Source organism: Berghia stephanieae, chromosome 7 (genome assembly GCF_034508935.2).
Source record: "Berghia stephanieae isolate SIO BIC M18660-M18661 chromosome 7, UCSD_Bste_1.3, whole genome shotgun sequence".
NCBI classification, from domain to species: domain Eukaryota; kingdom Metazoa; phylum Mollusca; class Gastropoda; order Nudibranchia; family Aeolidiidae; genus Berghia; species Berghia stephanieae.
In genome coordinates this window covers 557,608-580,617 of record NC_088366.1, presented here as the reverse complement: position 1 = coordinate 580,617, position 23,010 = coordinate 557,608, and the positions used below count along the sequence as shown (strand labels likewise).

Genomic DNA, 23,010 nt, shown 5'->3' with positions numbered 1-23,010 from the left:
CGATAAGTTGGTATTAAATGCAAATCGTGTGCATTATTACGTAATGCTCGCCCCGAGCACAGACGAACACACTTCGTCGCCTCTTTGTTTACGCTCCCTTCACGACCTAGACACCCACCTTGTTTTTCAGGTGCGTTTCATTATTCGAGTTGCTCCCCTTAGAACACACTTGGGCCCAGGGTTGCCAGTTTGGCATTTTAAATGCCAGATTCCAAAAATCTGGCATTTTTGAAAACCGTTTGGCATTAGAAAAATCATTTGGCATTTGGCATTTTCATTTGGCATTTCCTTTTCTTGTATATTATACTTCAAATGACACCTTTTCTCAACCGTGGTGTAGTGGTTTAGCACTCCACTTAGTAGTCAGTAGGTAAAAAATTACCCCAACAGGAAATTTTGTATAATTAAAAAAAAAAGAAAAAAAGAAAAGAAAACATGCAAGCCACCAGGATATGATAATGATAGTAAATTGTCCATCAAAAGTGAGTAGTTTTCTTAGTGGTGGTGGGAGTCAACAGACTTTGGCATTTTTTTGAGTGTTTTGGCATTTTTTGAGTCTTCCCCTGGCATTTTGTTGAAAAATAATCTGGCAACCCTGCTTGGGCCATGTGTTCGCCATAGCAAAAGAATGTGATTGTGTTTTTGTAGTTACCGACCCGACGTTCTGCCTTGCAAGCAAGATGGCGGATATATAGAAACATGCTTTAGGATTAAATAACTTGGTTATTTCAAGTGTTTTTAACAATGGTATTGCATTATTAGAAAATGGCAAAACAACTTGATGTAAGTAGATAATCTTTTGTTTTGCATACCATGATATTTTCGTCTAATTTCTTTACCATGACTAAGATAAAGCACTATTACCAATTTTCGATAACCGTCACCATACACGGATTCTAGGCCTTCTCAAGAAGGGCAAGCAGATTGGATGCAGTTGATTGAATATTGCGTTGATTGATGACCTCATGAAAACCAAACCAATGGCTTAGTAATTCCTTAGTTTTAGCATCACAAAGTGATCATAAATTTGATTTATTGTCAATCAACAATGTCGATGAGTATGAATGAGGGGTTGCGATATCGAACCAGTCAGTGGTGATCAGTGAATGGAGTGAATATTTCCATGTGGGTTATTCTCATTCTCATTCACTCTTGCCCTCCTTATTTTCACTTTCATTTACGCATTAATAATAGGAGTCATTAATTTGTGTCCATTTTTAAAACGAAGTGACTATTTCTCCGAATGCTCGGGAAAATAAACGATCTCTTTTTCTCGAAACGGTTTCCGTTCTCAAGATTTTTTTGGTTATTTGAATTTGCGAGAGTATCTGTGACTGTGGATGATGAATGCTTATGACCGTATGCATATTTTTTTTGGTTTTCTTTTGCCAGTGCTTGGGCGCTCTGTCTTTTATTCCCAACTTTCTGTTAGACTTGGACTTCTATCTTGAATTTGTACTATCCTGGCTTTCACTTTCAACCTCTGTTCCCGTCTTGAGACTTTCGCTTCGTTATAGTTATATTAGGTACTTTGGTAAAAAATTCAAATTGGATCGAGCTCAATGAAACCTATATCATTTTAAAGTGCTTTTCAACACGGACACGATTCTAATGATACCAAAATTGTGAAAATCAGATAAGCAGAAAAAAAGTTATGTTAGTTTAAAGGCTGAAAAATGGTCTTCTATTTGCCTTTGTTATTTACTGACGGACTTTGTGACCTGAAAATTGTTGCATTTCCGGTAGTAACCACCATTTGGATTTCAAAACTGGTCTAAAATGGCTGCTAAGATTTGAGTAAGGATTTTACTGTAACGAATTTCATGGATGCGGTATACAACTTTGCCCTGAATTTAATTTTATAAAAAAGTTAAGATGTTAAATAAACGCGCCAGCATGAAATTTTGATTTACCAAGTTCTAATCTTTTAATTATTCAAAGCTAAATTATACCCTATTTTATCCATAATCAAAAGTTATCCTAAATTGTCATTGATTTTAAAATAAACTACACCAAACGATAGAGTACTTTCTCCTGAAGAAAATAAGACATAAATCATTAAAATCCATCCATAAACAAAAAATCTATGGAACTTTTTCTGAGACCCATCACTCAAAAGTCCAAAAAATCGGGTCACAGCCACTAGGCCATTTATCGGCTCCCTGCTGGAGGGCCAAATGGACGTTTACCAAAGTACCTAGTTATATATAGTCATTTAGGTTTACTTCTGTTCTCTTTGTCTTTGATAGAGCAGCGCGAATTGTAAAAGTGAACGCGCCATAGAGTAGTCTTTGTCAATAATGTGCCTAAAAAACGCTAGCCTGATGATTCATGAGAATTCCATGTCCACTCTGTTTGATCATTTACTTTTGCATCGACATCGCATCTGTTCAGCTACTGGAGGCTAGCCGACCATTCAGAGAAATAGAGAAAGCGTTTGGAGAAATAGAGACAGCCTTTTTAAAACTAAGGCCGTTTTTTTCTTGGGATTGTAGGTAGGGACAATGAACTGAATGGCCGTTATAGTAATGAGTAATGATGTCAATCAATCATTGACAATGCCATTTAGCATTGTCATCGCCACCACTATTGGTATTCATCAATTCATTTCATTTTATTCATTGTCACCGCCACCACTCTTGGTATTCATCAATTCATCTCATTTTATTCATTGTCACCGCCACCACTATTGGTATTCATCAATTCATCTCATTTTATTATTATTATTATTTGATGTATTTTTCTTTGGACAACTCTCTGTAAAAGATTGTGATGATAGTGATGTGTAGTGGTTTGTTGCTGTTGTAATAATTAATATGTTGTTTGTTGCTTGACAGGAGGGGATGGCCCAAGCAGTGAAAGGTCTCTCATTCTTTGATTGGGATGGTCTGGACAACGAGGAGTATGACAAACTTAGCAACATCATCAGCATCTCCAACAAATCGGCCGGGGTAGAGGTAGGCTCTTGATTTTTCTTCTTTTTCTAATTTTCAGTTTTATCTATGAAAGCTTATTTATCTGTTTGTGTATTTATTTTGGACTATTTTCAAATTTTAGTAACATTGGGATTGATGTCGATTTCGACTTTGTTCTTTCCGTTTAATGATTCCAACGTTATCATATTAGATGCAGTTACTTACTCTATGAGTTGAGTTTACCGTTTGTCCTCAAAATTTGATTTGACTATTTCCAGTTTTATTCACTTTTTATTTATTTTGCTAAAGAGAGTCGGTGCATGTTGTGTTTTGTGTTGCATTTTATCGAATCCATTTGACTGAATAGATTGATATCATTAGTAAAGTCACCCAGTCTGTTACTCTGGAATAAAGAACATTCAGTCAAGAACGTTTTCAGAAGCAACTAATTCTTATCTTGGTTTTAAAAATTTTTTGGTTGCTCCATTATAGGTGTAAGAAAATGACTTATAAAATTCGTTTAAATATGTCCTTTCACAAACTGATAAATGATTATATGCACACAGGTAATGATAATGAATGAAATGTAACCTTTGACACATGCTTTACTTATGTGTTCCAGTCTGTATTTGTGTGTTTTTGATGAATCCATTCATTGTGTTTTGAGTGGCTTTGTATTTGTAAAAAAAAACCTCTGTATATTTAGGACTGTCATCAATTGGAGCATTTCCTTACTATGTCTTGTCTTTCTACAGCTTCTATTTGAAGATGAGGACTGTGAAGGAGACAATTACGATGAGGGAGAGGAGGCAGCAGAGGAGGAACAAGTTGTTGAAGATGTCGTCCATTACTGTGAGGAAGTTGAGGTGGATGAAAAGCTAGATGTTCAGGAAGAAAAAAATGTTCAGGAAGAAAAGATAGTTCAGGAAGATGTCGTTGAAATGGAATTACCTATTCAAGAGGAAGAAGTCGTCGTTGTGAAAGTGGCCATTCAGGAGACTCATGATGCCGGAGAGAAAGAGGTCAAAGGGATTCCTCAATACAAACAAAAGGAGGAGAAAGGTAACTCTTTCTTGTCTTCATCGACCTTTCCCCCCCCCCCTTTTTTTTTTTTTTTTTTTTTTCTATTGTTACACGACACATTAATAGAGGATGTGCTAGTAACAACAGCAATGTCTCTTGCAGATTACACATTTATGATTGCACCTTTTTAGGGGACATGTCTAATTTCTGTTATTGTTTTGGCACAAACCAATTGGAAAGGACCTTTGAGCACATTTAGTATATATTCAGGGATACCATTTTCCCGACTAAAGCTGGATAAACGACTTTTAAAATCTTCTAGCTGACCTTGGTTGGTTTTGGTGAGTTGATTTTTTAAAAGATGAAAGTAGTTTTTGTTTAAGGTCAGCAGTTAAAGGGGCAGCTTTATGGATGTGTATTATTTTCTATGATAAAGGGGGATAACATTTGATGAAGACACGCTTTGTACGGTATATTTTCATAGAAGATGGTCTTTACGAGAAAAACCAGGCTTTTAGAAATGTTAGCAAAGGGTTTCCCTGTTTGGTGTGCTGCATAAAAACTTGTTTCAAACCTTTGGTATCATGGAAGTGGGACGAAAATCCTATGATATGACAACACATTACTTTTTGTTTTTGAAAGAGAAAATATACTTACATGATTGGTGACTTGAGATGATTCCTATCTTTTCACAAGTTATAAAACCTTTGACTTTAAGAAGAATGCCATCTTTTTAAAGATATACATGAATGAGATGAGACCACATTTTGTAATTTGCTTGTTTTATAGTAATTTTTGTTTTCATACACAACTCTTCAGAAATGAGTCTTTGTGTGTTTATCTTACTCAAGTCTGCTGCTTCTTATGTTGACACATTTTGATATTTTAAAATTCTAATTCCCCCACCACATTGGTGGATTCTGGTTTTTATAAGAGATCTGTATTTCTTTTTTATTTATTTTTCAGTTATTGTGGATATTGAGAACAGTGTGCTGCAACCATCAGCCCCTGTGTTCCAACCCAGTATCCCCCCACCCATCATGCCATTCCCCATCCCTGTGCCACACTGGACACCTCACCACCCCCACCACCAGCCTCAAGCAGGAACTTACTCCTACGCTGTCCCGAGTGGCTACGTCTTTCACCCACATGACCACACCAGTCTAGCGGCCGCGGCTCACCATCACCACCACGGCCACAATGGAGAGCCCACAACTGTTCCGTGCTTCGTCACTCTGAGCAACGGACACCAAGCCCACCAGTCGGCATATGCCTACCCTGGCCACCACCAGCCCCACCACCCCCATCATATTCCAGCCCACTACCCCTACCAGTCCAATACCCTAGCTGCTGCCTCTGGTCTTCCTTCTCCCTTGCCTCATGCGGCCACATCTCACCATCCTCATCATCATCATCAACAACATCATCATCATCAACAACATCATCATCATCATCGCCCTCACCCTCTCCATCACATGCCCTCTCCAACAGATATGCTAATTCCCAGCACGCCGTCCCCCCACCACCCGATGGGATACCACCCTTCCCACATTGTTACAACAGCCGTCGGCCCAGGCCAGCAAGCCGTCCCCACCTACATGGTCCCACCCCACTCCATGTCCCATCAACACCCGATGCCTCAGCATCATGTCAACCACCATCCCCCACACCACCAACCACAACAGTCTTCTACACAATTTGTCTATGTCCCCCCAGAGGCAGAGGAGATCCCCCCCGTGTCAATCCCCTCACCAGTGTCAATCCCGTCACCAGTTCCTGAAGAAAAAGGGGACGGGGATGCTAGTGTTTGTGTTAACAATTTAAACAATAATGAAACTGATGTTGTTCCCATTTCCAGTCCTCCTCATAGTGAGAAGGAAGAGGATCACCAACCTGTAAACATTGAAAACAATGACAATGACAAGGCTAGTGCAATTCCTGAAGCCAAGGAGAAAGAAAGTTGTGTTAAATTCACATTATCTGAGATAGAATTCGGAGGTCCTGTCATGTTCGATGTAGAGCCACGACCCGTAACAGATTCCACGTCATCGGACAAGGTCTCGCCTACCAAGTCTCCAGCCATAGCCAAATCAAGGGCTAAAAAATCACCGTCACCTTTGGCATCCTCGTCTGTTCCGCCACAAACGACGACAAAGTCAACCCCATCCCCATCTAAAAAAGATAAGTCGTCCACCCTTTCCAAACACAAAAACAAATCGAATGGTCCTGTCGGTGACCAGTGCAGCAATCACAGTAACTCTCAATCTCATAATGAAACAATTGTTGAACGTGTACATAATAAAGAGGAGTCCGGTGTTAATATGAATCATTCTTCTAATGGAAATATACCCATGCATACGTCGCTTGTAAATAAAGAACCCCCGTCGTCCAATAAAGCTAGTTCACCTTCCTCTTCATCCTCATCACCACATCAATCAATTCCACTATCGAATAAGCCATCATCTGTAAATAAGAAAACTCCTCCATCATCATCAACCGATGTCAAAACGTTACCAAGTGTTAATTCTAGTGTGCCCAAAGAAGAATTGAAGTCTCCAGAAATAAACAATAACAATAGTTCTAAGTCTCCTTCTGGTGACGACAATGACAAGAAAGTTATCAACAAAGACTCTGGCAATAAACCACAACATTCTACATCTACTCCTGCCTCAGTCACGACTCCTCCTGCCCCCAAATCATGGAGTAGCTTGTTTGGAAAGCAGACGCCAGCCGCTCACTCGCCAGTCTCTCCTTTGAGTGTTTCGTCAGACATATCGCCAGTGATAAACAATGTGGAAACCCCGACGCCCCAGACCAATAACACGACTGCGTCGTCGTCGTCATCATCGCAGGTAACGAGTGTCCGTCACTGGCAAGAACAGGAACGCCATAAGGGGAAAGAAAGATCTATCCAGTGTCTGTCGCCTGTGGATGACTTGAAGACTGTTGGAGTCAAACAGGATCCTCTGGCCCCAAAGCTGTTGGGTAAGAGTTGGCTTGAGTTATTTGAACATTAATGAGCATGTTGTTATTTTAGCTCTACCACATGTTCTAGTTCTAGTAACAATAATAAAGTAGAAGCTTCCATTATTTTTTTTTTTTATGAAGACAGGTGATGGGATGTTTTTTTCAGCAAAACCACGATGAATGAAACACAAAAGACGAATGAGAGATTAGATGATGGTGTTGTCATGGGTACAAGATTTCCAGCTTTTTTTATATGGATTTTAATTGATTTCTAGGTGTAGATCATCTCCATATAGATACAGACCTGCTGCTGCTGCTGTGAACAATTCGTAAAAATGACCAAATTTGGACTCTTATTTCACAACTTTATGTTAAATCTGATTGAAAATGAAAGTTGAAGCCAGACTACACAATTGTAAGGATTTTGAAGTGTTATTTAATCATTGTGATGGTAAATTGTTGATTTTTAAAGATAACTATAACGACTACTACTTTTATCTCCTAAAAATTACGAATGTTAAAATTTTCAAGTAGACACGTCTGTAATACCATTTTTTTAAAGAGGCATTTAGGTTTTCATATAAATTTCAGGCTTTTTTAATTTGTTGACGAAAGGTTTTCAGGCTTATTTTTTGGCCTAACCTACTTGCACCATCCATGCATTGTGAAGATGAATAAACCAAACGGTGATTATTTTGTTTATTCATCATGACAATGACATCCTCTCATTCATTTATCATTTGTTTTTTTGTTTTTTGACAAAGGGTAAACCCGAAATGTCCACATCATGTCTTCGTAAACTAGATTTTTTTGTATTGCTATTTTTTTTCTTTGAGCTTCAAGCAGAAACTTTTTCATGCTATCCAAAATGTTGTTTGTGGGATGGCGATGAATGGAACTGATTGATCTCTTACTCTTTGTTGTTTTTATAATAATAATATGCTTTATGCATCCAAAAAAAAATAAAGGAAATTCGTTTACATTGTTGTTAATTGTAATCATCATATTAGATGTTGGTTGTTTGAAAAGTTGAAAATACATTGGCTTTACATCTAATTGTCTTGTGTCGTCCCCAGCCAAGCTGTCGAATTTCCCCATTTCCTACATCCCCATCATTGTACAGCCCCGGGGATTGACAAACGGAAGAAACATCTGCTTTATGAATGCTGTAAGTCTATCTGTGTGAATTCATTGTTTTTTTTAAAGGTTATTTCAATATGCTGATCATTTGATTGTATGGGTTTGAAATACACATGAGAATAGATGACAAAGATATGGTCACTGTATTGAATGAATTTGCCATAATAATGGAGCGTTGTGTCTGATTTATGGTTTTTATACTGTTTTTTTTGCATGCTGGATTGTTTTGTTAATGTCAGGTACAGGCTTCATTATTCATCTTTTGAAGTTTTTTATACTCTATTATATTAATTTGATCTTTTGTTTGCATGATGGTGAAAAGCCTAGGACAAAATCTTACTGATTAAAAAAAATCAGATTTGAACCAATGGGCAATTATCTATTTTTTTTTTTAATTTAAAAAAAAGAGTAAATGAAAGATTTATGTATGTATTTTTTACCAACAATAAACAATTTTTATTCAGTTCAATGCTTTGCTATTCACTCATATCATTTAACACATCAAATTTTATGATCAAACTATCCAATTAAAAAAATTCATCAACGTTGTGATTTAACGACAATGTTTTGTACCCGTGCGTTGATGATATCAAATTTCAAGCAAGTCTTTCATCGTCTTTCTTTTCAGACCCTCCAAGTCCTGATGGGATGTCCACCCTTCATCCATCTGTTCAGAGCTTTTAGGAATCTGCCTGCCAGATCAGGGGGGAATTCGTCCACTCCTGTCTTTGATTCCCTGTGAGTTGGATGGATACTGTCGTCCTCACTGGTTCTGCTGTGTTTGTTTAGTCTTGGGGATGATTCAATTCAATACAAGTTTGGTTCAGTGTAGAACATGAAAAGTTATTAAAAAGGTGAAGGTCAGCAGACATTGATTTTTGGATAAATGACTGCTGACCTTCACCTTCGATATGCATTGTTGAAGCCATTAATACAATAACATCATATCCGCTGTCTGAAATGTATTTTTTACTTGATATTTTTCTTCTTCTTCTATTTGTAGTTCAGGGTTGGTTGTGATATTTGTCATTTTTTTCCACTACCCTCAATAAAAGTTTTGTTCAATCTTTTATTTTCCCATCACATCCCCAGGGTCCAGTTTGTCAACAGTTTCCAGAATTGTCAACGGTCCAAACAAGGTGGGTTGGAAATAGAGATGTTCATTGTACAAATCTTTCTTTCTTTTAAAAAAAAAATTATTTTTTTTTAGAGTCACTTTTTGCGATGATGTCTTAGAGGAACCGATTGTAGGGGAATTTTATTTACAATTTATTCTACTTCACTCCCTTGGCACCGTCATTGTTTATGGTTTTTAATGGTGACCATTTATATCATTTTTTCCATGTGCTTGAGTGTTTGGTGTGATCAATGACTCGGTTGGACAAAAACCTGGATTACGATGGCTCCCATTGGGTTTACAAAAAGACATTTGTCAAACATGTCATTGTAATATATGTCTTATGGTGGGAACCATTCGGCCATTGCATTAGGGAGACAGATGAGTGTGTGTGTGTGTGCGTGCCTGGTTATCTGCAATGAGATTTGTTGCCGTTGTTGTCTTTCCAGTTAGCAAAATGTTGACACTTGAGTTTCAAGCTTCAGTTCTTGGAACCCTCATGTTTGTATTATTGAAGTGTGACATGACAATAAGACTGTAACTGTACCATGATGTCTTGTGTGTATTTTGTTATCTACAGGCCCAATGAAGAAAGGTGGTGGCTACACCATCAACGTGGGTGATCCCTTCATTCCGGAATCTTTGCTGAGTGTGGCACAGCACATTCTAAAACTCAATGTAAGTAGAACTTTTACATTTCACACATCCTGGTTTTCAAAAGATTTAGATAGAAATGTTTTACCACAGCTTGTGTTCCTGAAATCTAAACAAAGTTGTAAACAAACAGGGTATTGATCAATAATATATTTCCATCATTTCTTATCCATGATTTGATGACAAAGGTTTTGATTATCATTGATTTCAAAGACTGATTGATACAGATAAGCGGGTGGTTGGATGGGAGCATCACCCTTGAATCATATACCTATGATGTTCGCATGGGTGTACAATCCGATAGTGATGTCGTTTCTTCTTCTCTTTACTAGCCTATCCTGCTTCTTTGGTTTGTGATTGTATTTTTGACAGGGGATATTTTTTTTTTCTGTAAATCTTCTGCCTGTTTGTTCTTGGTTATTTATAATTTAGCTTATTATATCTTTAGGTTATGATTTTGATTTATATTTGTACTATCTTTGTTAGATTGCTTGTTTTTTTGTTTCAGCGGTCTCTCATATAACCTCAATTGTGTTGGAAGAGACCTAAAGCAACAAACAAGATACAGATAATGCATTCACTCCAGTGGTTTAAATTTGTGATCTTCAACGGGTACAATTGACTTTCTCTTTAAGCATAGCCTTCAACAAAAAGTCAAGGGGTGAATGTTTGGTAAACACTCCACATGACACAAACGATTTGTCTAAGTTTTTAATTGTTTTCTATTTCTTCAGATTGGGGTCCAACACGATGCCGAGGAATTCCTGAGTCAGATTCTGAGTATTTGTAATGAGGAAGTGGAGAGGATCATCAAAATGAATAATATGGACAGTAAGTCTGGTTGGTTGCTCTTTGTGTACACAATGATGGGGAATCGTGGAGGGGATGTGGGCTCATCCATTTGGTTCAACATTTAAAAAAAAAAAGAGATAGATAAAGTAAATGGAGAGGAAGTTTGTGTTGGTTTTAATTCTCCAAGTTCAAACTTCCTTTCTTGAGGGAATATTGAGATTTTATTTATTTGTTTATTTGTTATTGCAAACTTTGATGAAATCGTGCCTTTTCTCCCCTCCCCTTAGGTTTAAACAACAACAGTGCTAGCACCTACAGCAAGAGTGTGATGGGTAATGGGAGCCACCACCAGAATGGAGACATCGGCCACCACATCGACAACGGCAACGAGGACGATGGGGATGGCAGCTGGGTGCAGGTGGGGCCCAAAAACTATTGTGTGGAGACCAATGTGGTAAGTCGGACTTCCCTGCCCTGCATGATTATATCATACCTGCCAACTGCTCCGATACAATTGGATTTACTCAGATTTTTTTTCACCTTTTTGAGTACCCCGTCGTAATATGGAAAACTCTGAATTTTAAAAAAATCCATCATGTCTTGGCAAAAGAAAAGGAATTTAAAATATTAATTAAATAAATATTAATTTAAAATATGCGAAACTGATTTTTCATGTTGGTGATTGCGTTTTAAAATTTGTGGTACTGGGTAATACTCATTAATCGATGGTGGGCAACTTTCATCAAAGTATCGGATATGTAGTGAAATGAAAGGCTTTTAAATACAATTTAGGTTTGTCCCTATTTTTTTCCCAGACTTTTTTTTTTTAGTTTGACTTCTATTTTTTGTTTTTCAGCATAGGTTGGCAGGTCTGGTATACGATGCAGGTCAGCCATTTTGTGAATTGGGAGTGAACTCGTTTTGTCTGGAAGATTTTCAGAGATAATCTATTTGTAATGTCTTGTATGTGACATAGACCTTTCTAAATGTGGTGACCTGTACAAAAACGGGAAGGAGATCTTGTTTGTATTTTGTATCCTGTTAAAGAGTATTGAAGTTCAAAAGCAGACATTTTTGGACCAAAGGCTCTCCTCAATGTATTGGAAAATTCCTGATATTTGGACTCATTCCTGATTTCCCTATTTTCTTGATGTTCTTGATTTTGATGATATTTTACTGTCCAAAATTTAAAAACATGAAAACAGAAGATAAGTCATTGTCATTTCTCTATCCGTATCCCAGATTTGCCTAAGAATTTTCGTTACGGATTGTTTTTGAAACTTTTGTCTAGTTTGAATTTGATAAGATTCCGTCATTAAGCAGGTCGGGTCCTTTTGTATCGTTTGATGTCGATATGATAGAATATTTTTGATTTCTGTTTCATCCAGAACAACTGTGGCCAGACTCCGTTATCCGCCATCTTTGCTGGGCTGAGCCGATCCACTCTAGTCCGAGACTCTGGTAAGACCAGTGACACAGTGGATTCATTCTTTACTCTCAAGCTGGATATTCAGGTAGGTGATGCCCGATGAAGTGTTTTGGGGACAAAGTATTTGTCACCCTTGATGTCCAATGGAGTGTTTTGGGGACAAAGTATTTGTCACCCTTGGGAGTTGGGTGATAGATAGAAATTTCCTGCTTTTTAGATATTTCATGCCAGATGTCCACAAATTAGTGGCTACTGCTTTTTACAAATTTTATTTTCACGTTTAACTTTCCATTGCTGTTTTGGTTGGTTTGACAACTGATACATTATTACAACTTTAGATGGACGCAGTTATGTCATCCGTTTTTTGTGTTAAATAGTAGTCCAAACATACTGTGTTTAGGTCATGACGATATTGTGCATTAAGGTTTCCTGTTTTAGCCCTATGATATCTTATGAACACTTTTTCTTGTACAGAGGATGCCTGCCCTGTACAGGGAATGAGATTAGCGGAAGAGTAGCTTCCCTTGATTGGACGTCACCCATAGTCTGTGACGTCACCGGCGGAAAAGTTATTAGAGAGAGAACGTCATGTTGGTTGTGCGCGGAAGCGAGGACGAGAGACGCATGCGCACAACCAACATGACATTCTCTCTCTAATAACTTTTCCGTCTGTGACGTCACAGACTATGGGTGACGTCCAATCAAGGGATGCTACTCTTCCGCTAATCTCATTCCCTATAGGATATTGTTGATGTCTTATATATAGATGTTGTTTGTATCTATTGATAATAATGTGGATGTTGTCTCTCCACCAGACGGATAATGTCCACTCTGTACGAGATGCCCTTGTCCGACTCAATGCTACAGAGGATGTGACTGATGTGGATGGAACCAAGGTATGTCACATCACAACACACACACACACACACACTCCTCTCTCTCTCTCTCTCTCTCTCTCTCTCTCTCTCTCTCTCTCTCTCTCTCTCTCTCTCTCTCTCTCTTCTCTCTCTCTCTCTCTTTTTTTTTCTCTCTCTCACACACACACACACACACACACACTCTCTCTCTCTCTCTCTCTCTCTCTCTCTCTCTCTCTCTCTCTCACACACACACACACAGCCATACACATGTAAGACCATTCAGTAAAATGTATAGATATACCATCATACCATTTACACAAGATCCTACAATCTTTAAGTGATAAATAGCTGACACAGACGCGTATGATGGTTGCCAATCAATTATTGCTCTCTGTCCCTTTGTTAGGACTCAATGGTTATTCTAAAGAAATGGGATTCTGTGATATAGGACAACAGTTGGTTTGCCAGAAGCTGTGTTGATGAGTGAATTCCTTTTAATCAATGAGACATTTTAACATTTGTTTTGATTGTAAAGATTTTTTCCCATTGTGTTTTTTTTTTTTCATTCTTTTTGTTGTTGATGTCAGCGATTCCTTCCATCTGTCCACGTTCTAGTATAGAGATATTGACGCTGGGTGGGGTTCCTGGCCTCCCATAGTGTTTTCCAACATGCTTTCTGTCTTTGTCTTGGAATGAGATTACTTGGTTTTGCCCTGGTCCTGGCCCTGGGTGGGGATCCTGACCTCCCATAGTGGGCAGGGAGGTACATACTGTGTCTTCTATCCCCTTATATCTGTTTTCCAACATGCTTTCTGTCTTTGTCTTGGAATGAGATTACTTGGTTTTGTCTTGGCCCTGGCCGGAGTCCTAGCTGGGAGGGAAACAGTCAAATGCATAGATATTTTTTTGGGAGATGATATTTTTTTTCCTTGTAAATCATCTCTCTGTTATGTATTATCTTATTTATTTTTAATGTATAATGTAAGCATTTGAGTGTGTTCCTCCTTGTTGGATTTTGTGCTTGTGTCCGGATGAGACTTATAGGTGATCTCAAACTAAGTACATTGAAGGTATGCTCTTGGAATCTACATCTGATCCCTATTTGTTCCTAGTTCCCCCTTTGTCTTACTTTCTCTTGGTTTCTTTAATTGTAATTCTAGAACTTTTTACTATCCCATTTTCTTCCTTTTTACTGGCGCTGATATGACCTTAATGTGTTGCAAGCGCCGTAAAACCCTTAAAAACAAAAAAAAACAAAAACAAAAAACCCTGGTCCTGGTCGTAATGCTTAGCTGGGAGGGAAACTGAAACAGTCACATGCATAGTTATTGTTTTGGGAGATGATATTTTTTTCCTTGTAAATCATCTCTCTGTTATGTATTATTATGTTTGTTATTTTGAATGTATAATGTAAACATTTGAGTGTATTCCTCTAAGTGGGATCTTGTGATGGTGTATGGGTGAGACTTATAGGTGATCTCATATTAAGTACACTGATAGTGTGCTCTTGGAATCTACATCTGTTCCCTATTTGAACCACTCCCCTTTGTCCAACTTTTTTCCTCAAGTCCTTTTTTATTGTACATCTAGAATCTTTTCACTATCCAATTTTCTTCCTTTTTACTGGCGCTGATGTGACCTAAATGTGTTACAAGCGCCGTAAAACCCTTAAAAACAAAAAACAGAGATATTGTTATTGAGGGGTACGTAGGAATCAAATACACATGGCGGCCCAGGGTATGTAGGAATCAAATACACATGGTGGCCCAGGGTATGTAGGAATCAAATACACATGGTGGCCCAGGGTATGTAGGAATCAAATACACATGGCGGCCCAGGGTATGTAGGAATCAAATACACACGGTGGCCCAGGGTATGTAGGAATCAAATACACATGGTGGTCCAGGGTATGTAGGAATCAAATACACATGGTGGCCCAGGGTATGTAGGAATCAAATACACATGGTGGCCCAGGGTATGTAGGAATCAAATACACATGGCGGCCCAGGGTATGTAGGAATCAAATACACATGGTGGCCCAGGGTATGTAGGAATCAAATACACATGGTGGTCCAGGGTATGTAGGAATCAAATACACATGGTGGCCCAGGGTATGTAGGAATCAAATACACATGGTGGCCCAGGGTATGTAGGAATCAAATACACATGGTGGCCCAGCGTATGTAGGAATCAAATACACATGGCGGCCCAGGGTATGTAGGAATCAAATACACATGGCGGCCCAGGGTATGTAGGAATCAAATACACATGGCGGCCCAGGGTATGTAGGAATCAAATTCACATGGTGGCCCAGGGTATGTAGGAATCAAATACACATGGCGGCCCAGGTCAGGATTGCCCCAATTTGCCAATCTGAGAATAAAGATTTAAGAGAAAAATTGATTGTTTATGTTTGGAGGTGGCCCTGAATTATGTTTTTTTGACTGGCAAATTAACACAAGGTACATCAGACGCTCTAAATCTAGGTTGTGTTATATTGTAGTCTAAACATACTGCTGTGTTGGGTCATGACGTCATTGTGCCTTAGGGATTTTCTGTTTTAGTAGCTCTTTGATAAGTTGGCCGCTGTAAGTACACGCTTGGTGTTCAGACATTTGTCACTCGGAGCATTCTGTTTCAGCACGGATATGAATAGGAACAAACAATGTTGCCATGTCTTTTTGTTTTGAGCAGCGGACGTTAATGTATTTTGCTTTCCTCTCTCTCCCTCCCTGTAGGTGAAAGGTCACCGACGGATGTTCTTTGACGAGTTACCCCCAGTCCTCATCATGCACCTCAAACTGTTTAAATATTCCAATGGGATTGGACAGAAGATCCAAAAGAACATTTCCTTTGACGTCCACCTACAGATCCCCAAAGGTAAGTCCTCAGTGAAATGGCGTAATCCGTCCAAGAAGTCTATTGCCATTGGTGGAAAGGTTACCAATGTTTCGTATATTTACAAAATTCAGTATGTTATAAACTCTCCTCGATTTTCCAATGACCTGCTACATGGGGGAAAAGTCAGTCCAGTCTGTCAACGTGTTTGCTTAAAAGTTCAGTAAATGTTTACCTCCTGACCAGGCGACCCTGTGTTGGTATCCGAGTGTTTATTTGGGGCTCATTGACCTTTGAACTGCCACACTCTGGAAGGACACGGTGGTCAGAGTCGGGCTGGTGAGTAAAAATGGACAAGAACAAGAACAAGTAACATCAACAAAAAGCCACAAATGAATGAGGGAGAAAGCATAAAATATTGGCCAGATGTAGCCCTGTCATGTCAGTTGTTGATGTTATGGTAGAGTGGACCAGATGATGCAGACGATGACTTGGGATTTCAGAGTTGAAATTAGTGTCAAATTAATGTTTATTGTTTTAACCAATTAACCACGGTGCCTGGAATGAACGTGTATTTTTATTATTATTATTATTGTTGTTATTATTGTTATTATTATTATTATTAACTAATTTCTTTTAATTTTCTTAATTTTTTTTGTTTTGAATAAAGGGTGTTTATGTAGTTCTGTTGTTTAGGTCCAACCATTTATGATTTTACAATATTTTTTTATGATATAATCCAAGTATGAATAATTTGGCCTTTACCTCAAAATAACATAGTTTTTTAAAATGAGACTTTACATTTTACCCTAGTAGGTTGATGTTATGTGTGTCATTGTAGTCATGGATGATCTGATACCTTTGAAATGTTCAATTAACACACGTGTAATATAAAAGGAATTCGAATTGAAATGAGGTTGATGTAGCCATTTTTAATAGAGTGAACAAGAAACATTCTTATTACAACCAAAGTTAATTTTTCTTGTTTTCTTGACATTTTTTTTTCTTATTAGAAATGATGTCTCGATTTGGTAAATCCAAATATCATCCCTTGAAGTCCAGGAGTTACAAACTGTTTGGAGGTTTGTCTTTATTTTATGTCTTCATGTCTTCATGTCTTCATTTCATGTCTTCGTGTCTTCATTTATGTCTTCATGTCTTTATTTTATGTCTTCATGTCTTCATTTCATGTCTTCGTGTCTTTATTTTATGTCTTCATGTCTTTATTTTATGTCTTCGTGTCTTCATGTCTTCATGTCTTCGTCTTGTCTCCTTGAGGTTTAATTATTTATTTAATGACCGTGACAATACAGCACATTTTTGGAAAATGATTGGACTGATGTGTGATATTTAGATTGTAGCTGGGATAATTTGATGGTTGTCAGGGTTTGATTTGGGGATCAAAGAAATACACAATGCTTCATTCATTCATCTTGGAGGGAGGACTGTGACAGTACAGGACTTGTCACCCCTCATCATGCCATGTAGTCTGGGTTTTTTAAATTTTAATTTTAAATATATTTAATTGTTTTTGTTTGTTTGATTAGCAAGGAGAAAAATGGAGAGATATCCTGGGCTAATGTGTGACTTTGATTGGATCAATTTAGATTAATCGGAGGACTCATTAGTTTTTGGAACTTGGATTTTTTTCTTCCTCTTTACTTTTTGAATGGGCCGTCCAACTGTCTTGAATCTGTCATTTAAATTGTATTGAACGAACCACTGAATAGAAATATAAAACGACTAAATATTTTCCCCCTTGGACCTGTTGATTGTTATAATTCCAAGCAGTCTGGTCAGCTAAATATATCCCCGATGTCTTTCTCAAATGCCTGTATATGTTTTACCACAAAAACCTAGTTGTTTATTGTTGTTCCTGTCTATGATTTATGCCCATGTATTGATGCCTTGTTGTATTGCTTGTTTCAGTTGTCAATCACCACGGCACCAAAATGGATGACGGCCATTACACATCTGATGTCTTCCTGCCCATCGTGAACGGATGGTTGCATTTTGACGACACCAAAGTCTCCCTGACTGACGAGGCCACCGTCCTCAAACACGTTGACAAGAGCATGCCTTATCTGTTGTTTTATCGTCGTGTGGATGCTTGAGTGAGATTATCAGGGCTATTTAGTCAGGAAAATAGTTCATGAATTTTGTCTATGGATTTGACCAGATGGGATCATTTTATTGTTTGATTGATTGATGTATCTGTATCAATATATTGATATTTGTCATCTTAGATTTAAATGCAATCAGTTTCTATAAAAATAGAAAATGTTAGCGGTTTTTTGTTTTGCAGGAGTGTTTATAGTCATACAATGTAAATGTTGGTGTTTGAAGCTCCAGAAATAAATTTTAATGTGTAATAGGGGCTTCATGTGTTATTTACAAAGACAAATGATATGGACGTTTCGGGTTTCCCCCTTTGCCAATAAAATATGATAAATAAGACGCATAATTACACCTGTCTAATTTTACGGGCCATCCGTGATTGTTACTGAAATTTGATGACCATTATGGAAATGGTACAAATATTAGGAATTTTCATTTCACAGTTATTTGGTTGTAGTTTTAGAGAAAATATATTTTTTTTTCATAAGTTATCAGTTTTAAGGACAAATTCTAAAAGTTATCAAGGTTACCACTCAGTTTGATGGCCATGATAGGGAAGTATATTACTAACTTGTAATGGTGGCCGTCATGTTTATTGTATGTATAAAAGGATGTCTGTAGCATTGGTTTAGTTTGGTATTACTGAAATGTTACCATTTGTTACTGATGAATTTCGTGTTGGTTACTGATATTGAAATTTCTAGTAGGCAGATGTGCTTAAGATGAAAGAAGGATGAGAGGATGGGGGTTGTTAAGGCGAATAATCAAAGCAATGATGATTATTGGGAAACCCAAATGGTCCACATCTTCTGTCATTGTGAGTTAAATAGATGCTTCTGTTCCATGTCTGTATTGTTGTGTATAGTTTATTTGTAGGGTTCAAAGGTTAAGGCCTGCCATTTCTCCCCTGTCAGATTGAATGGATTGGAATAATCAGAATTTATTTCAGGACAGTGTGTTTGTATTGACAGCCTTGAAGCCAGTTTTCTACGCCAAGAAATGCTTCAAGGTCTGGTTAAGGAGAACATTTTCCATCCCTGATTCAAGAAATATGGGACGTTTTTATGGTATGTTTGAATCCATTGTGTCATTGTCTTTTAAGGTGGGTGTTGGGGACGAGTGGGTTTGAGAAAGGTACTTTGATGCTATTTAAAAATAAATTCGACTTCTTTTATTAATGGATCATTCATTTTTAAAAGTTAAAAGCGGTTGAATGAATATGGAACACTGATGACAATGTGTTTTGGATCAAACTTAGATTGGACTTTTGTCGAGATAAGCGAGGGGAAGTTTTAAAAAAAACATGAGTTTGTGGCCAGAAGAATTCCTATGACAGCTGCTGGTCTTGTATTGGGGCAATCCAACTGTCCTCCTTCTAGATCTTCATTGGTTGTCTGCGGATAGATAGTATATAATAAAGTGGAAAATGAACGTCAATTAAATTGACAAAGACAGATGACGATGATGGCCATTTTGGGTTTCTGATTGGTCATTCATAACAATGAAATTTAATGTAAGCTTTAATTTAATATATGAAAACAGATATAATGGATGTTTCGTGTTTCCCCTTTATCAACAAAGCAGGATAAACAAAACACTACAGACGAAGGAGATAGAAAATGGTTTAGAAATCTTTTCACAATGTGTCCCTGCTGTAAGTTAACTATTTAAGAAAGATTAGTATTTTTTTAGGAGAGCCCACTTGTCCTTAAGAAAGTTCATCTGATTGATTGATTGATAAAGCATGTGGAACTTGCCTTGTGGTACCAGACTGTAGATGATACCTGCCTCTGGTAGACAGTTGATGTCCTTTTAACCTCAGCAATGGGGAACGGGGGAGGGGGGATATGATGTTATGTTAAATAATCATATGTTGTTTTCATGAATTATTTATTTTGTCTTGTATCGGATTATGTCCACTTTTTGTGTATTATTGTAATTTTCTACCAGGTGAGGGTTGTCCCCCCCCCCCCCCCCCCGCCAACTAAGGTGATCCCACCATTGACTGTATATAGAAATATATTATATGACTCGTTTTTTAAATATGCATTGACGATTTGAATGATGACGGCAATTTTTAAACCATTTTTAAACATTTCATTGCATGACGAAATGTACACGGATATAATAATTGATTTTAAACGTTTCTACGAGATTTTTTATCCGTCTGCTTGTTGTTGATGGGATTGCTGTCTGCCTTGTTTGTTTTCACATATATTCTATTGGCCTGGCCATTCTATGAGACATTATTTATTGCTTGATTATTTCTGTCATTTCTAACTGTCTTTCTCGACATGGCCACCTTCCCCCCCCCCCCCCCCCTTTCTTGCACACAAATCTTCTCGGATCTCGACATTTCTTCCTTTCTTTTTTTAATTTTTGGTGGCCATTTTGAAATGTTTGATATTGTAACGGAAGGTAGTTCCCTCACACCGTCCGTCATAGATATGATAAATCATATTTGTAAATAATTGCAAATAATTCCCATTTTCTGTTCTAACTGGAGTTTTTTTTTTTTTTTTTTTGATGATTTGCTACTGCTGATTGATGCTATTTGTAAATGCTGTTTGCACCGCAAGGAATATAAAGTATCGGGGTGATTTGAGGTCAAATGGAGAATGTGGGCAGGTCCCACTGACTGGAGATGGGTCTGGAACGGTTTAAATACTTCCTGGAATGTGAGAATAATAAAGTGGTGAAAAGTCATCTTTTTGTCATGGATGACTGACTTGTAGCCTTCCTGGATGTCTGTGCAGGGGAATCCCCATTGCTGTCTGTTTGATGCCCTGTCTCTGATGTTGTTGAGGTCAGGGCTTCAGAATAATAACTTGTAAATTGTGCATAGGCCCATGGCAGTAAAAGTAAAGGTTAGAATTCCAAAAGATAGATAAATGATAATAATGGTAATAATAATAATAATAATAATAATATTAATCGTAATGATGATATAGCATTTCTACAATACATAAACATGACCATGTCATGTTTTGTTCGCTTCCATTGACGATGATTCTATGACATTGAATAAAACATTTGTAATTCTAATAACACACATACTGTCAATTGACATATTCAAATAAGGCCAAGCTACTGCAATATGAGAGACGTTTGTGATGGAAATAGCTATTGATATGTTTGTGATGGAAATGGTTGGTGATACGTTTGGGATGGAAATGGTTGGTGATACGTTTGGGATGGAAATGGTTGGTGATACGTTTGGGATGGAAATGGCTGTTGAGACGTTTGTGATGGGAATGGTTGGTGATACGTTTGGGATGGGAATGGTTGGTGATACGTTTATGATGGAAATGGTTGGTGATACGTTTGGGATGGAAATGGCTGGTGAGACGTTTGGGATGGAAATGGTTGTTGAGACGTTTGTGATGGGAATGGTTGGTGATACGTTTGGGATGGGAATGGTTGGTGATACATTTATGGTGGAAATGGTTGGTGATACGTTTGGGATGGAAATGGCTGGTGAGACGTTTGGGATGGAAATGGTTGTTGAGACGTTTGGGATGGGAATGGTTGGTGAGACGTTTGGGATGGAAATGGTTGGTGATACGTTTGGGATGGAAATGGTTGGTGATACGTTTGTGATGGAAATGACTGGTGAGACGTTTGTGATGGGAATGACTGGTGAGACGTTTGTGATGGGAATGGTTGGTGAGACGTTTGGGATGGAAATGGTTGGTGAGACGTTTGTGATGGGAATGGTTGGTGATACGTTTGGGATGGTTTGGCAAGTGATACGTTTGTGATGCGAGATAATGTGGATGGATACGAGGATGTGTTTTGGAATGCCATTTTGCTGTTGTCATAGATGAACATGACATCTGCTTTTACAATGGACTTCCAGTCTCACATCGCTGTTACACATCAATTGTTCTTTTTTGATGAGTGTTGTACATAATGCAAGAACCACAAGGTGTAGAATAAGCAATGCTCCATCAATCCTGCCCTGATTGGACTAAAGACATTTCCCTTTTTTTTCCATTTGGGACAGACGATATTTGCATCAAATATCCATTGGTTTGGTGGATTCCTGTCTTGTCAGAATGTCACTGACCTCACGGTCGAAAGACTTTGGTGTCTGCTGATCGAATTAGGGCTGGGTGGGGTTCCTTACCTCCCATAGTGGGCAGGGAGGCACTTACTGTGTCTTCTATCCCCCTATGTCTGTTTTCCACCATGCTGTCCATCTGTCTTGGATTGAGATTACTTTGTTTTGTCCATGCCCTGGCCTGATACCCTGGCTGAGAGGGAAACAGTCAAATGTCTAGTTTTGTGGAGATGATCTTTTTTTCCTTGTAAATCATCTCTCTGTTATGACTGTATTATGTTTTATTTACATATTATATATGATTTGTAAACATTTGAAGTGGGAACCTGTTCTTGCGTGTGAATGAGACTTTTAGGTGATCTCAAACTAAGTAATTTGATCGTGTGCTCTTGGAATCTACGTTTCCTATTTGTACCATTCCCCTTAGTCTTACCTTTTCTTGTGTGCTTTTAGTTGTAATCTAGAATAAAACAAACAGACAGCTTGGCCATATTATATTGTTTGGAAGATTATGTAAAACATGTCGAAAGATGTATTTCATGTTAACAATTGACAACCGTTTATCCAGTAAAATTGCTGATTTAATTTTTAAAAAATGCAAATACCAGTAATAAGATTTTTAAAAGCGTTTGATTCCTGAAATTATTCTTCCACCCCCCCCCCCCCCCCCACCCCTCCTTTTGACAAGGTTTGGTGAGTTTGATAAATGGATATTTGATTTGAATGTTTTCTTGTCCAATTGAAATCTAATAAAATTGTTGTCATGTCGATGGATGTACATCAAAACAGTGTCTGTGTTATAATTATATGAATTATTATACTTGATTGGATCAGGAACTTGTGACACTCGGCCAATACAAGCTGTGGATTGGCAATAAATATTGAACAAAGATGGGATATTGCACTTCTGAAATGAACAAAGTACCAAACATGGCACTCTTCTTCATCCAATTCCAGTCAAACCACGAATACATCACTGGAATTCCAGACTGTCTGTCTGGATATTGGTACGGTTTTGCTGTGTTTGTATTGGCTGAAGGAGGGGTATGAGCCCAAAACGTTTGTTGTTTGATATTTTGTTCAATTTTGAAACT

The 23,010-nt window shown here is 37.9% G+C and overlaps 1 protein-coding gene across 1 annotated transcript; it reads left to right on the top strand.

Annotated features, from left to right (window-relative positions):
* The first annotated feature begins 644 nt into the window (after positions 1 to 644).
* LOC144976311 (uncharacterized) lies at positions 645 to 22,702 on the top strand. Its single transcript, XM_078920507.1, has 15 exons — positions 645 to 783; positions 2,838 to 2,957; positions 3,671 to 3,977; positions 4,905 to 6,923; positions 7,982 to 8,073; positions 8,674 to 8,783; positions 9,138 to 9,184; positions 9,743 to 9,840; positions 10,551 to 10,647; positions 10,896 to 11,062; positions 11,997 to 12,122; positions 12,853 to 12,933; positions 15,636 to 15,777; positions 16,749 to 16,817; positions 17,665 to 22,702. Exons 1-15 carry the CDS (start codon positions 766 to 768, stop codon positions 17,847 to 17,849), a joined length of 3,678 nt encoding a protein of 1,225 aa, XP_078776633.1. The 5' UTR covers positions 645 to 765; the 3' UTR covers positions 17,850 to 22,702.
* The last annotated feature ends 308 nt before the right edge of the window (positions 22,703 to 23,010 follow it).

What these genes read in the sequence shown, in the direction of transcription:
- LOC144976311 (XM_078920507.1), top strand. An exon ending in TCTGGCCCCAAAGCTGTTGG is followed by an intron (nt 6,924 to 7,981) that starts GTAAGAGTTGGC and finishes TGTCGTCCCCAG; the next exon opens with CCAAGCTGTCGAATTTCCCC. An exon ending in ATTGTGTGGAGACCAATGTG is followed by an intron (nt 11,063 to 11,996) that starts GTAAGTCGGACT and finishes TGTTTCATCCAG; the next exon opens with AACAACTGTGGCCAGACTCC.